The sequence below is a fragment of the Erpetoichthys calabaricus genome, chromosome 9 (assembly GCF_900747795.2).
Source record: "Erpetoichthys calabaricus chromosome 9, fErpCal1.3, whole genome shotgun sequence".
NCBI lineage: Eukaryota > Metazoa > Chordata > Cladistia > Polypteriformes > Polypteridae > Erpetoichthys > Erpetoichthys calabaricus.
In genome coordinates, this window is record NC_041402.2 from 137207832 (window position 1) to 137223364 (window position 15533).

General features: G+C 41.0%; 1 protein-coding gene across 2 annotated transcripts in view; it reads right to left on the minus strand.

The window, feature by feature from the left end:
- The window catches only part of LOC114658150 (NADPH oxidase activator 1-like), a 46918-nt gene that overhangs the window by 10773 nt on the left and 20612 nt on the right, over positions 1-15533 (minus strand). For both annotated transcript variants that reach the window (XM_028810229.2, XM_028810228.2), the window contains exons 7-10: positions 15231-15290; positions 14944-14981; positions 14460-14595; positions 20-79 (exon numbers count right to left, since the gene is read on the minus strand). In XM_028810229.2, the coding sequence (XP_028666062.1) occupies positions 20-79; positions 14460-14595; positions 14944-14981; positions 15231-15290 (294 nt within the window). The remainder of the gene's footprint in view (positions 1-19; positions 80-14459; positions 14596-14943; positions 14982-15230; positions 15291-15533) is intronic.

The window sequence follows — 15533 nt, forward strand, 5'->3', positions numbered from 1 at the left end:
GACATAGATGTTTACATACCTTTTTGTTCAACTCACTGGTGCTCATAGGCTGGAGGCAGGTTGTAGGAAGCAGGCCTTTCTGAGGACACAAAAAAAGACAGAAAATCCTGACCACTTAGTGGATTAAAGGTGGTGAGTATGTCAGCAGCATATACAGTATGTCTGGTATGTCCGACAAGCAACTCATCTGCTCCTGCATTTCCCTGATCCTGAGTCATCCAGTTGAATGCATATTATTTTAGTGTTGTGGAGAGTCAGAGCATTTCCAAACAGCATTAAGTGCAAGGTATTAGCCAGCCTTGAATAGCTCACTAGACCATCAAAAGGCAAACTCACTCATAGCAGGACAATTTGCAGATGCCAATTAATCAAACACACATGTCTTTGCAAAGTGACGGGAAAACTAGATCAGTCAGTGAAAAACCATACAGTCCCAAAGAGGACATGCAACACAGATCCACTCAGAGCATGACCAGGATAGGACTCACATCCCTTCACCTAGTACTGTGAATCTGCACTTCTAACAACTGTACCATCAGGCCACCTGATATTCCACCAGTGCAGAGGAAATGCTTTTACATTGCAATTGCTTCAGCCTGTCTCTCACTTCTTGTATTGAAATCCCAGAAAGAATAGCAGGAATTGTCCCCCACTTCCTTCAACTGCATTCTCTCACACAAAACATGCTTTTTCAGTTATATATTTGAATACTTAGACAAACCTGGACACAGGCCCAGTGACCTAAATATCAGGGAACAAATCAGGTAAAGTTGGGGAGCATTCATTGGTACAGTTTGTTGCCGCACCCATTATACAATAAAACAGCTCAGGATCCTGATTGCCATCCCCCAAGACAGACACGCAATCCAGTCCCACCCCCTGAAATGACCATCTATCCGACGCAGACAAGTGTTACATTAGCGTACCCCTTGGCCTGGTCCAGCTTGGTCCTCTCAACAATGAGAATCCTGTGAGTCAGATCACACTTAGGGAATCGCACCCCATGGACATAGTGCCGTAACTGATGCTTCCTCACAATGCAGGTAATGTGCTTCATTTGGGACTCCGTGAGCAAGTGCTCGTTTGACGCAAGGTCAAACCAGTGATACCCAAAGATTCTCTGAAGAGACACAATACCGAAGAAGTCCAGTCTTCATCTCAGGTCATTGGATGGCGTCCATGTCTCGCAACCACAGAGCAAAACAGGAAGCACTAGGACTCTAAAGACTTGGACCTTTGTCCTTTTGCAAGATATTGGGAAACCCCACACACCCCTTTCCAGCGAACTCATGACCCCCTATACTCTCCCAATTCATCTACTGACTTCATAGGAAGAGTTACCAGAGACATGAATGTCGCTGCTGAGGTAAGTAAACCTCTCGGCAAGGTCAACATTCTCTCCACAGACAGACACAATGTTGATGGCTGTTCCCAAGAAGTCATTAAAGGCCTGGAAACTTGGTTTATATCCAAGACTCTTGCAAGCCCAGACACTCAGACTCCTCGCTCAGTCTCTCGAGAACCCCGATCAGAACCTCCATTGATTCCGTCAAGATCACAGCATCATTATCAAAGTCAAGATCAGTGAATCTCTCTTCACCAACAAATGCCCCACAGCCGCTGGACCCCACTAACCTTCCCAACACCCAGTCCTTGCAAACACTGAACAGAGTAGGAGCAAGAACACACTCCTGACAAACCCTAGAATCAACTGGAAAAACGTAGAGGTTCTACCTTCACTCTGCACAGCACTCACAGGACCAGTGACAACCAGCATCTCAGGATGTCCCATAGAGCAGCTTGATCAAATGAGTTGAACACTTTATGAAAATCGATAAAGGCTGCCAAGAAACTCCACTGATATTCGTGTTTGCGCCCATGAGAACCCTCAGTGCCAGGATGCAGTCAATGGTAGACTTCTTAGGCATAAAACCAGACTGCTCCAGTTGCTAGTAGGTGAGCAAGTGATCACGAATTCTAATGAGCATGACCCTAGCAAGACACCAAGAACAGTGTTATTCCCCTGTAGTTGCCGCAATCCAGGCAATCACCCTTCTTTTTCCAGATAGGGACAACAAGTTCCATTTTCCAGTCAGTTAGGATGATGCCTGTATCCCAAATGGAAGCATAGATTGCTTGCAATTCAAGGAGGATAGCCTTACCACCAGCCTGGAGAAGTTCATCCTGAATACCACTGATCCCTGCGCCTTCCCTACCCTCAACTGGTTCACCACCTGTACAATCTAAGTGGGACTGGGTGGTTCAATGCCTCAAGAACTGTGGACCCTCAGAAGTCCAACGTCCTCGCTGGAGGATCAGCTTTAAACAGCTGCTCTAAGTAGCCAGCCCAGTGGGTCACAATTGCATCATCATCTGTAAGGATCCTTTAATCACCCACACTGACTGCGACTATCCAAGAACAGATTCAGATGTGCGTAATTCTTCGATTCCTCTGTAAGCAAGATGTGGGTCACTAGGCCATAGATGGTGTATCACTTACTCACAGATTCCTCTAAAAAACGTTCCCGGCTCATAGTGGATTTGCCTTCAAACTGTGTGCTGTGACTCCTCTTGATGATATCCAAGGTGCCCATCAAGATGAAACACCTCCTTCTGGGAACACAGGCAGCACCGACACAACCCTCAGCAGCCTTCAGAGACTGTGCCACCAAGACACATTAGGATCAGCAGCAAACTGCGTGCAAACTCATTAGAAACAGCATGATCTTGGACTCCGGCCAGGGCCAGCCTCACTCTTCTAGTTGTTGGTAGCCTTTTGGACCTAAGCTGGATCAGAGTAACAAAAAGTCTGTTGTCTGAATTCACAAACTGGGCACTTCTGTAGGCCCTGCAGTTCTGTAGGAGCCTCTAGTGTCTGACCACATGGATGTGATTAATCTCCTTCACCACACCACCAGTATTGGAGTACCAAGTCCAACAATGCAGCTCCAGGCACTGGAACCAGGATCCACTGATCTGCAGCACCTGACCTTTTGCAAAATCAAGGAACATGAAACCACTTTTACCAAGGAGCCGATCTGCCACAGCAACAGCTACTCCCTGAGTATGACAGTCATCAGAGTAACCAGACCAATTAAAGGTGTACCCACCTATAGAGATCTGGCCATTCCCAGCTCTGCACACTTCAGAGATGGCCGCCACTGAAATGTGGAGTTTATGAAGCGCCTCCAAAGCAGAGAAAAATTATCATCATTCCATGTGCCTAGCCTGATTGGGAACCGAGAGTCTGACCCATTTCGCTCTCTAATGGTTTTGACTCTTCCGGGGATCAGGCTCCCGTGAGCTTCCCTCACCCTGCCCTCATAATGCGAGCAGCTTTCCTATTGGCAGGTACAGCAGAGCTACTCTCTGTGGAGAGCAGACAGAAGCCCTGCCTGCCGTTTCAGAGCTGCATGAAGTTTTTTTTTTATAGTGGCTGAATTGATAATACTTCCACCAACCTCCAAGATTTGGTCCTCCAACTTGATATAGTTTAATGTTATACCCAAGATAGAGGATCAGAGGTCAGAGAACCTTTGATGAAAATTATACCAACAGAAGCCTCTGTAAGATAGGGCAACTAATTTACTAATTATTATTATATGTCTTTTCTAGTTGTGTTTTCTACTTTACTTAGACATGCTGATAAGCATTAGCCTATTTTGGTTGGTTGAGTTAGGATATTAAACAGAGATAATGTTGATGGTGATAATGTTATTGATTGTACCTCTACGGAATCAGTCAAGTAAACCTTATTGCTATCTCTATAGTGTGTAGCTTGTGAGCTTTAGCCACCATATGTTACATGCCTGCAAAATCCAGCACTGCCACTTTAGTGAGGGCAGTCTCAGTTTGAGCGAACTAGTGACTGATTTTTATAATCGATTCTGAGAAAGAAAAACAATCATCACATAATTTCTCCAAGTTGTGTTTCTACAAGGTGTGTTTTACCTTATTTGTTTTTCATTATTATTGAATGCAAGGTGTGTATAGGCTATTATGTTTTTCTCCAATTGCCAGCTTTTCATGTAAAGCAGACTAATCATGGCTCCAATTATTCTGGTGTAAATTATGTAGTACAGTATCTACTAGTATATACAACTAGTATAATGAAGTTATTAGACTGTGTTTGACATCCTATTAATACAAATAAATACTTTATTTGTTTGAATGATGCACTTTTATTTGATTGGTTCCATCCTGTGCCAAAGTTGGGGGCCATAGCGGTGACAGGATTTCATAAAAGGGTGGGCCAAATGGACATTTTAGAAGTCCAGTAATACCAATGTAAATGGCATTATTGTTTTTTTATTTGGACGACTAGTGTGAATGATATTTGTTAATATGAAATTTAAACCAATTTAAAAATGTTGAAGATAAACTGACTGCCTACGTTTTGACAATACAAAAGACATACCAGTTAATTTCAAAGGCACAAATGCCCAAATAACATCTGTTATAATTTTCACCAGTAGCCTTATATAACAGCAAACAGTTGGACTCAATTCCTTACAATTTGTCTATGCATATTTGATATGTGCGTTGCCAGTCCCTGAATAAATACACAAGTGAATCTGTCCTTAATTAGATTAATACAAAAATGCCAACATCACATTTTTCCCAGCCACATACTGTTCACTGATGTTTCAATGAGCTACAAAGATGCATGCCTTACTGGCTGTAGCAGAAATGGGAGTAACTTTAATAGTGATTGAGTCTGTGGCTCTTGAATATAACACAAATTTATGACCTGGCCGTTCCTTTGACATTTGTCGGCTGGCTAGTTGTACATTTTCCATCACAGAAGTAGTTGCATTAATGACAAATCTATCACTACAGTGAGCACAGCTAGTAGTGGGGTTTTAATTTGTCATTGGGGCATCACTGAAATTTAATGCTGACATCAGCATTAAATCCTTGGGTACTGTTTAGAACAGTTGCTAAACTAACAAATGATAATTCAGATCTACAGTGCAAAATACCAACAGATATTAGCAGTACAGACTTTATGAACTTCTTCAATGAGAAAATTAAAAATATAAGATCCCATCTCTCAGCATCAAAGTACAAACCGCATACTAGCTTAGCAGACCCTGCCTCACATTGCATTCAGCACTTAAGTAATTATAATCCTGTAACAGAGCAGGAAGTCTTAACTTTAATTTCTAAAATGAAACCCACTACTTATTCCCTAGATCCAGTGCCAACAAAACTAGTAGAATGTGCAATGGATGTTCTTGCAGTGCCTATTCTAAACATTAATAGTTCAATAGTGATCAATAGTTCATTATTGCATGGCACAGTACCTCATGCCCTAAAAGTGTCAGTCATTAAACCATTACTTAAAAAGTCAGGCCTAACCCCACACATACTAAATAATTATAGGCCTATTTCAAATTTACCCTTTCTCTCTAAAATATTAGAAAAAGTAGTCACCAATCAGCTTCAGTCACACCTTACGCATTACAATTTATTTTAAAAATTCCAGTCTGGTTTCCGCACTGATCATAGTACAGAAATGGCACTAACGCAGGTTGTAAACGACATTCTGATATCCTCTGATGAAGGAAACTCCACTATAATTATGTTGTTAGACTTAAGCGCAGCATTTGACACCATTGACCATTCTATTTTACTGCACAGGCTAGAAAATGATATTGGGCTTATAGGCACTGTGCTCGCTTGGTTTAGTTCTTATTTATCAAATCGATTCCAATATGTATAGAAATGTGGTGACAGTACTCCATCATTATACACAGAAGTAAGATATAGATAGATAGATAGATAGATAGATAGATAGATAGATAGATAGATAGATAGATAGATAGATAGATAGATAGATAGATAGATAGATAGATAGATAGATAGATAGATAGATAGATAGATAGATAGATAGATAGATACTTTATTAATCCCAATGGGAAATTCACATTCTTCAGCAGCAGAATACTGATACAATAAATAATATTAAATTAAAGAATGATAATAATGTAGGTGAAAAACAGACAATAACTATGTATAATGTTAAATGTTAACGTTTACCCCCCCCCCGGGTGGAATTAAAGAGTCGCATAGTTTGGGGGAGGGACGATCTCCTCAATCTGTCAGTGGAGCAGGACAGTGACAGCAGTCTGTCACTGAAGCTGCTCTTCTGTCTGGAGATGATACTATTTAGTGGATGCAGTGGATTCTCCATAATTGATAGGAGCCTGCAAAGCGCCCTTCGCTCTCCCACAGATGTTAAACTGTCCAGCTCCATGCCAACAATAGAGCTTGCCTTCCTCACCAGTTTGTCCAGGCGTGAGGCGTCTTTCCTCTTAATGCTGCCTCCCCAGCACACCACTGCGTAGAAGAGGGTGCTCGTCACAACTGCCTGATAGAACATCTGCAGCATCTTATTGCAGATGTTGAAGGACGCCAGCCTTCTAAGGAAGTATAACCGGCTCTGTCCTTTCTTGCACAGCGCATCAGTATTGGCAGTCCAGTCTAATTTATCATCCAGCTGCACTCCCAGATATTTATAGGTCTGCACCATCTGCACACAGTCACCTTTGATGATCACGGGGTCTATGAGGGGTTTGGGCCTCCTAAAATCCACCACCAGTTCCTTGGTTTTGCCGGTGTTCAGGTGTAGGTGGTTTGAGTCGCACCATTTAACAAAGTCATTGATTAGGTCCCTATACTCCTCCTCCAGCCCATTCCTGATGCAGCCCACAATAGCAGTGTCATCAGCGAACTTTTGCACATGGCAGGACTCCGAGTTGTATTGGAAGTCCGATGTATATAGGCTGAACAGGACCGGAGAAAGTACAGTCCCCTGTGGCACTCCTGTGTTGCTGACCACAATGTCAGACGTGCAGTTCCCAAGACGCACATACTGAGGTCTGTCTTTAAGATAGTCCACGATCCATGCCACTAGGTATGAATCTAATCCCATCTCTGTCAGCTTGTCCCTAAGGAGCAGAGGTTGGATTGTGTTGAAGGCGTTAGAGAAGTCTAGAAACATAACTCTTACAGCACCACTGCCTCTGTCCAAGTGGGAGAGGGATCGGTGTAGCATGTAGATGATGGCATCCTCCGCTCCCACCTTCTCCTGATATGCAAACTGCAGAGGGTCAAGGGCGTGTTGAACCTGTGGCCTAAGGTGGTGAAGCAGCAGCCTGTCCATGGTCTTCATCACATGTGATGTCAGAGCAACAGGCCGAAAGTCATTCAGCTCACTAGGACGTGATACCTTTGGGACTGGGGTGATACAAGATGTTTTCCAAAGCCTTGGGACTCTCCCCTGTTCCAGGCTCAGGTTGAAGATGCGCTGTAGAGGACCCCCCAGCTCCGATGCACAGACCTTCAGCAGTCGTGGCGATACTCCATCTGGACCCGCTGCTTTGCTGGCACGAAGTCTCCTCAGCTCTCTGCTCACTTGCACTGTTGTAATTATGGGTGGGGATGTCTTTCCTATGCTGGTATCAGCAGAAGGATGTGTGGAGGGTGCAATACTCCGAGGTGAGAGTGAGAGTGGGTTAGGGTGGTCAAATCTGTTAAAGAAGTTGTTCATTTGGTTTGCTCTCTTCACGTCTCTCTCGATGGTGGTACCCCGCTTCGAGCTGCAGCCAGTGATGATCTTCATCCCATCCCACACTTTCTTCATGCTGTTATTCTGCAATTTCTGCTCCAGCTTTCTCCTGTACAGCTCCTTCGCCGCCCTGAGCTGGACTCGGAGTTCCTTCTGCACGCGCATGAGCTCATGCTGATCACCGTCTTTAAAAGCCCTTTTCTTCTGTTTCAAAAGGCCCTTGATGTCACTTGTAATCCATGGTTTGTTGTTAGCATAGCAGCGTACAGTTCTTACTGGTACTACAATGTCCATACAGAAGTTGATGTAGTTAGTAGTGCAGTCAACAACTTCCTCAATGTTCTCACTATGAGATCCCTGCAGGATATCCCAGTCTGTAGTTCCAAAACATTCTCTCAGAGTATTCTCAGCATCCGGGGTCCACTTCCTGAATGATCGTGTGGTTACAGGTAGGACTCTCGCTTTTGGTTTATAGTGAGGCTGAAGCAGAACCAGGTTATGATCTGCTTTCCCAAGCGCAGGCAGCGGGGTGGCGCTGTATGTGTCTTTAACGTTTGCATACAGTAAATCAATAGTCTTATTTCCCCAGGTGTTACAGTCCACATACTGGGAGAATGCAGGTAATGTTTTGTCCAGCGTCACATGGTTAAAGTCTCCAGCGATTAGCATAAGCACCTCAGGGTGCTGCGTTTGTAACTTAGCAACAGCAGAATGGATGATGTCATATGATATGGTGTCCCGCAGGGCTCAGTACTGGGACTTTTACTGTTTTCACTTTACATGCTTCCACTGGGATCTCTCATTAGGAAACATAATGTTAATTTTCACTCGTATGCAGATGACACCCAGTTATACCTTTCATTTATATGAAATGAAGTTTCTCCAATGTTGTCTTTAATTAGTTGTGTTAATGAATTAAAGGAGTGGACAGATGAGAGCTACTTGTCTTTAAACTCTGATAAAACAAAGACGTTAATTGTTGGAGGGAATGACGCTGATCACAACAATATTTTGTCATCATTTAACTTAGTTGGAATCAGCATTATTTTTACTGAATCAGCCCACAATCATGGAGTTATCTTTGACTCTAGCATGTCATTTAAAGCGCATATTACAAAGTTGTCCAAATCATATTTCTTCCATCATAAAAATGTTGGGAAATTAAGGCGCTTTCTAAATAAACAAGATTCTGAGAAATTAATTCATGCATTTATTTCTAGTAGAATTGACTACGGCAATGTGGTGTTCACTGGATACTCAAACTGTTCTTCAAAATGCTGCTGCAAGAATTATTACAAGAACAAGAAAGTACGAACACATAGCTCCAGTTCTTAAATCCTTACACTGGCTCCCGGTTAAGTTTAGGGAAGATTTCAAAATCCTCCTTTTAACATATAAAGCATTAAATGACCAAGATCCGGCTTACTTATCTGAACTTATAATGACTTACAAATCAGAACGCACATGAAGATCTCAAGATGCCGGTCTGCTTATGATTCCAAGGATTAATAAAATAACAGTGGGAGGTCGAGCTTTTAGTTACAGGGCCCTAAACTGTGGAATGGTCTGCCTGCTACGATAAGAGATGCCCCTTCGATCTCAGCCTTTAAATCCTGGCTGAACACTCACTACTTCAGTTTAGCATATCCTGACTAGAGCTGCTGATTAACTGTACAGACTGCATCTCTGTTGTTAGTCATTACCACTAAAACATAAGTAACATGATTGTTATAATTTGTTACTAACCCTCACCTATTCTGTTTCTCTTCTCGGTACTCAAATGTGGCACTTGCTGCCACGGCCCACCTGCCAAGTTGTTTTGCCTTCCTAAGGTAAAGTCATCCCTGATGGAGGATCGCATGAATCGTGGGGTAGAGGGGTCCTTTCATCGGATTGGCTGGCCCAGCGCTGTTTCAGCTGTGGAATGGCCAAATGGGGGAGGCAGCTTGATGGCTGAGGTCTCCAGGACACTAAACAAATCCAAATCATATTATGGGATATCACCTTCTGTTAAATTCTGCTCTGTACTTGAACTGCCTTTCACAAGGTTTCTTCCCTTTTTTCCGTAGAAAGGGTTTTTTTGGGAGTTTTTCCTTGTCTTCTTAGAGAGTCAAGGCTGGGGGGCTGTCAAGAGGCACGGCCTGTTAAAGCCCATTGCGGTACTACTTGTGTGATTTTTGGGATATACAAAAATAAATTGTATTGTATTGTATTGTATCAGTCTCTGGTATGTTTTGTATTTCTGTTTCTAAATAAAACTAAAATAGTTGTTTGTTGAGACTTTGCTAATGTTTCCCTACAACAGGACCAACCCCAACTAGTAAGTTACTAGCTGATAGCCTCTTCTTAATGTTACATGTTTTGAGCAGGTGTGGTTACTAATATTAAAGTCAATCTTATTTTCTACATGTAATTACACATATATTTGCTATCCAGATATTCACTTTCCAAATATTTTTTAAGAGTTAAATGAACTCTTCTAGTTATAATGTTAGCACTGGTAATTTTGCTGTGTAATGGAAATGTGTATTAAAATACATGTATACTGTACATTATAGACTAATTACCATTTAAGAAATGTACATTGTCACATGAATGCGCATAGGGGACAGTTTAAGGGTTTGGATCATTGTAATCTTCCGCGAGGAAGCCAGAGGGTGACTAATGCCTTTTCTCTTCCTCTCTCCGCAGACCAAAAGATTGACAACTATGTTTCCACCCGCCTCTTCCAGCCAAGAACCTTTGTCACCAGAAAGCAACACCATCTTAATCATTCTAACTTGATGACTCACATCGCCACAATGTTTGTTTTCTTTTTCAACGTACTATACATAGCATTTTATTTGAATATGCGAGGTTAGATTTATTATCTCCTTTTGGCTCTTTGTTACAACATTTAGAAATGGAAACAGCTTTAAGATTGAAAGGTAAAGACAAAGAAAAAACTTTGTGGGGGAAAAGGCAAGGGATTCTGAAATCGTGCACATTGTCGCACGCTGAACGCTTATATTATAAACAGATCAAGGTGAGCATCCTCTGTGCACAAATGCATCAGCACTGCACCTGAGGGCCATAACTTTTCATTTTAAACATCTTAAAGTTAAGCAAAAACAAAATGTTTTGTAATGATGATAGGTTCAAGGACGTCATGGTGTTGGCTGCTAACTCAAAACTTTAAACTTAAGCTGACAGCAAAGCTATCATAAGCAATATGCTACTTGGTGTCCCATCTATACCAAAAGAAGTAGTAATGAGCGGCTTGCCATATCTAACACTTCCTTGCAGCTTGATGAATTATAGGATATCAACCATATTAACAATATAGCCCAAATCAGTGTGCTTGTTCATGATGGGACTTGTAAGAGTAGTTTTCCACTCTTTCACCTCTTATAAATAAAAAAAGACATAAGTACAATTACTGCTCATTCAAAAGATATGTTGCTCAAGAAAAACATTGCAATTAGGAAATTGGAGCCAGTCTCAAGAGATGGGATAATGACAAAGTGTTGCCAAAGTACTATTTTGTTTGAGAGCTCCCACATCTGTCAGATATCTTGATGTCCTTTAATAGGCTCTAGTCAACAAAGCAGTTAATTATTCAAATGTTTTGACCTTTTGTTGTTAAAACTCTAAACCAATTTTGACATAACTGATGCTCATCTCAGACATTGTATTAGACAGGCTGTCTCTATCTAAAAGTGTCAGATTTCATAGGCATCAGGGGTCATAGGCATCTCATGATTATCAGCCCCTGGACACCTCCAGTACTTTGAAATGACTTAAAGGTTTACACACGATCCCTGATCTAATAACATATTGAGTTTTTCAATACAGTATTATAAAATATACAGTATGGTGGATACAATGTTACGGTTAATTTTACTACACAATTATGCAATGAATCATCACAGACATGTCCGTGACTCATGGTTTTAGAAACCAAATGAAAGAGGACAACAACATCATGCATGCATTTTAGCACTCATGTGGTGCTCTACTGCAGTGGTCCCCAACCTTTTTGACAGCAAGGACCACTTTATTAGATGCAAATTTTTCCACGGACCGGTCGATGGGGGGGCCGTTTTATACACAATTTACATAACATTTCTATTATTATTAAAGTTATTAAGCAGTTCGCATACGTTTGCAATCTGAGATTTTTCTTCTTTTTTTGCATATAACAAAGACATATGCTTTACATTTGCCATTCCAACAGATTGCACATCACAAACATTAACACTGCTATCTTTTTTTCGTGTCTGCCATTTCTATAGGAGGGTGACAATGAGTTAAATTCCAATGGATGTTTTTCAAATGTTGACAAACAATAAGCAAAAAGTATCACTGAAAACCACAGACAACAAAAACAGCAAAAAAAAAAAAAAAAAAAATTAAAACAGTACGAGGAAAGTTCGAAGAAAGAGATTTTTTTACAATGTTTCTGTTTGGGGATCGTTGTGCAAATGTGCACAACTGAGCTGCGACCACAAAAGCATCTGTTGAATGTACTTCGTAGAAACGCGATTTCTATAGACTCATGTCATATGGGGAAACTGTCGGGACCATAAAAATACTTTGTTGTAATAGTCTCTCACCTCGGTCTCTCTCCTCTCTCTGCACCGCTGCAAAGCCCCGCCCGCCAAGCGTTCTGAAAAGTCTGAGTGAGTCGCCGTTGCCAGCAGTTCTCATCTGTCAGATGGCTGCGGACCAGTAGTGGGCCGCGGACCGGGGGTTGGGGACCCCTGCTCTACTGAATTGATTCGTTTGTGCTCACAAAATGATTTCCATGACTTACTGAAAAGAGCTGTTTGAAAAGAACAAACCGGTCATGTGACTGTAAAATGTAAAACATTGCAATGCAGAAATGCCGTGAAGTAGAAAGTGAAGATATTTGCTGTAAAATGTAGTGGAGTAAAGGGCAAAACTATTCGCAGTTAGATCTACTTACGTAAGTAAAGTGAAAAATGCACTTAAGTATAGTAACAAATTTATTGTGCTTCACTACTTTCCTCTCCTGAAACTCCATAAAGTTTAACAATGAGTACTTCCTTTTTATTTAGCTTTTTGTCATATTGGTGAGAGAACAGAGGAGGAGAGTGACTGAGGGAAACAGGCCAGAGGTTAAAACTGGGAGATCTAGCCTACAAAATCATAAAGGATAAAAAGCCCAAGGCAGGAACTAGAAACCAAGAAATGAGAACACTAAGTCAAATACCTGGAGATCAAACATCGCAGGAACAAGGTACAGAAAGAGTTTTGGAATGATAAAGTTTGATGCCATGGCACAGCTTTGGATGCCCTTTAAACACATGTTGTTGATTCAGATGTCATCTTTGCTGTGTCTCTTGCAGAATGTTGGGATAGTTCCCATGGCTATGGGAGATGCGAGTGACACAAAAAAGCTTCAAAGCATTAAATTAAAAAACTAATGGAATATTCATAATCCTTCATATAGAAACCCTCTAAAACCATGTAAAGATTGTTGGTAGGGGCGTTACAAAGCCAGAGAAAAATAAACAAACATAAACAACAATATTGCAATGATGGCAGTCATTTATAATTGGCTTTAATGTTCAAATGTTGTTAAATGATCCAGAGGCGTCTCACTCCAACAGTTCATACTTCTATTGCACCGTCTATTACTAATTCCTTTCTCAGGCCAGACCAACTCAGAAAGCACCACTCTTCACTGAATCTCAGGTCTTGCATGCTGTTGTGGTGTAAGATTTTGCATATAACTTGATAAATATTTTGTATGTCTTTATTTGTAATTTAGGCAAAGCAATGTGATTTAGTGTTACATTAGTGTGTACCCCCCCCTTTAGGAATGGGTCTCTCTGAATTTTATAACAGAGTTTGGGGAGGGTGTGCTTTAAACCAGTTTGGTGAGTATTTCTCTGCTAACGTCTTTCAACCCCCGCAAGAAAGTCATAAAGACATATGGTCTTGGGGGTGGCAGGTTTTAAGATGTTGTATTCCCCCATTGGTCTGAAGTATAGCAGTTTGGAATTGGCTTGGATCAGAAGCTTTTAAGCATCATGATGGCCTATTGGCTCTAGGGGTTGGACAGAGAATCTATAAATCTGCTTGTTCAACCACATTTTCTCTCTCTTACTAACCAATATATGATGAAGAAGTATCTCTCTTACCAAACTGATGAAGACAATCACACCTTCAACAGAAAGGACAACACAATGGAGACCACAGCTTAACAGCCATATTGGAACAGGCATACAGCCTGTTCTGAAGAAAGCTGAGCACCAATGATGCCTTAACTAAAGACATTTTAAATAACTACAAGTCTGTGTGCCGCCTGAAACTACACATCACCATTTAATCAGGTTGTATGGTTGCCAATATTCAAATGTACTTTGCATATTATTATTATTTATGAATATTACCAATAATACATTGTTTTATGTGTAACTTAATTCCTGCTTGTCTTTTTACTACACCTAATTGCCTATAGATATAGAAGGGAAGGTGGGGACAAGTTATATACTATAATACCTTATAAACAGTGGTAAGTCTGTGAGATTAGGCATTCTGACAAAAGCTACTTATTAATAATACAATAGGGGAAAGTAGAGCAATATATATTACTCTATCAAGACAAAACACATGCTTATCCCATCAGCCTCTTCCCACAGCGCAGAAGTCATGTTGGCAATATTTAAAACATTAAACACTGCCAGACTAAGACTCTACCTCTCCTTTTCTAATTTGAAAATACTGTGTTACATCCTCATTACATGTGTCAAAGTTTGTTAAAATCCCGGTTGAATTCATATTGCTCAATTCTAAGAACACCTAAAGCCACATGAACACTCACATATCTAATGAGAGTAATGTTCTCATGAAAAAACAAGCACAAATAAGTACAGACCTTCCCATCATGAATTACAATTGACCGGCCTTGCTGTCCTTGGTCCAACATAAATACTGTATCTCCAGGCTGTACTTGCAGCTCACTGGCACTCTGCTCAGAGTAGCCAGATATTACATTGAAGTATCGGGGTTCTCTGTAAAAAAGAAAAAAAAAACACTTCAGTATCATGTAGCCAGATATGTCATCACAATACAATTAAGAAAGGTAAAGCAGAAATTAAAGCTCAGCTCAACGTCTAGAAGTATTTGACTCTGGGAGTGCACCTGTCATCGGTACAATAAGAACTGATGAAGCAGTCATTACAGTGACTGTGGCATGCAAGTATAACTGGACCAGAGAGTGCAGCTGTCATAAGGATGACCACCTTGTGCAGGAGCTACTTGTACTGTAAGGGGTGCAAGTAGTCAGCTTGCCTCACCTGCTTTGTTCAACAACAAGTACAAAAGTAAGCTACCAGAGTTTTTACAAAAAAAAAACTTACTGATTGTCATACGTTTCAGGTTCATAAAATCCTGGTTTCTGAAAGGAGTAGAAAATGAAAATGAGTTTAGCATTTCAGCATCTTATGAAATTTTCCTGTCATCTCTGACCATACCGGCAATTTCAAGTGTGCTTTCTGCATTTCCCAGTTATAGATGTAGGTGAAGCTGTCAAATTCAAGAGCCAAGGCAAAGTGGCATGGACATCAAGCAAAATGGTGACAAGAGGACCCGGTCATATAAAGTCAGAAATAGCGCTTTTATTTAAAACATCAGAGAAATTAGGTACCTGAGGTCTAAGAGCCTCGAACCCAGCAAAGTCATCATCTGGGAGTATTGAGGAAATAACCTAAAAAGGTTGAGAGCAGAGTTAATACAGAAGAGCATTTATGAAATGGAAACAAATAGAAATCAATAACATGTACTACCAAAGCAAATAACAAGAAATAGGTTAACACTGGAGAATCATTTGTGTCTTGCAAAGGCATCACAATGAGCGACAGTAGAATGGTGATGACTCATGGGAAGTAGCCCCAGTGGCCTGAGGATAACCAATGACAAGGATTACTATACCTGTACCAGGTTTCCCTAC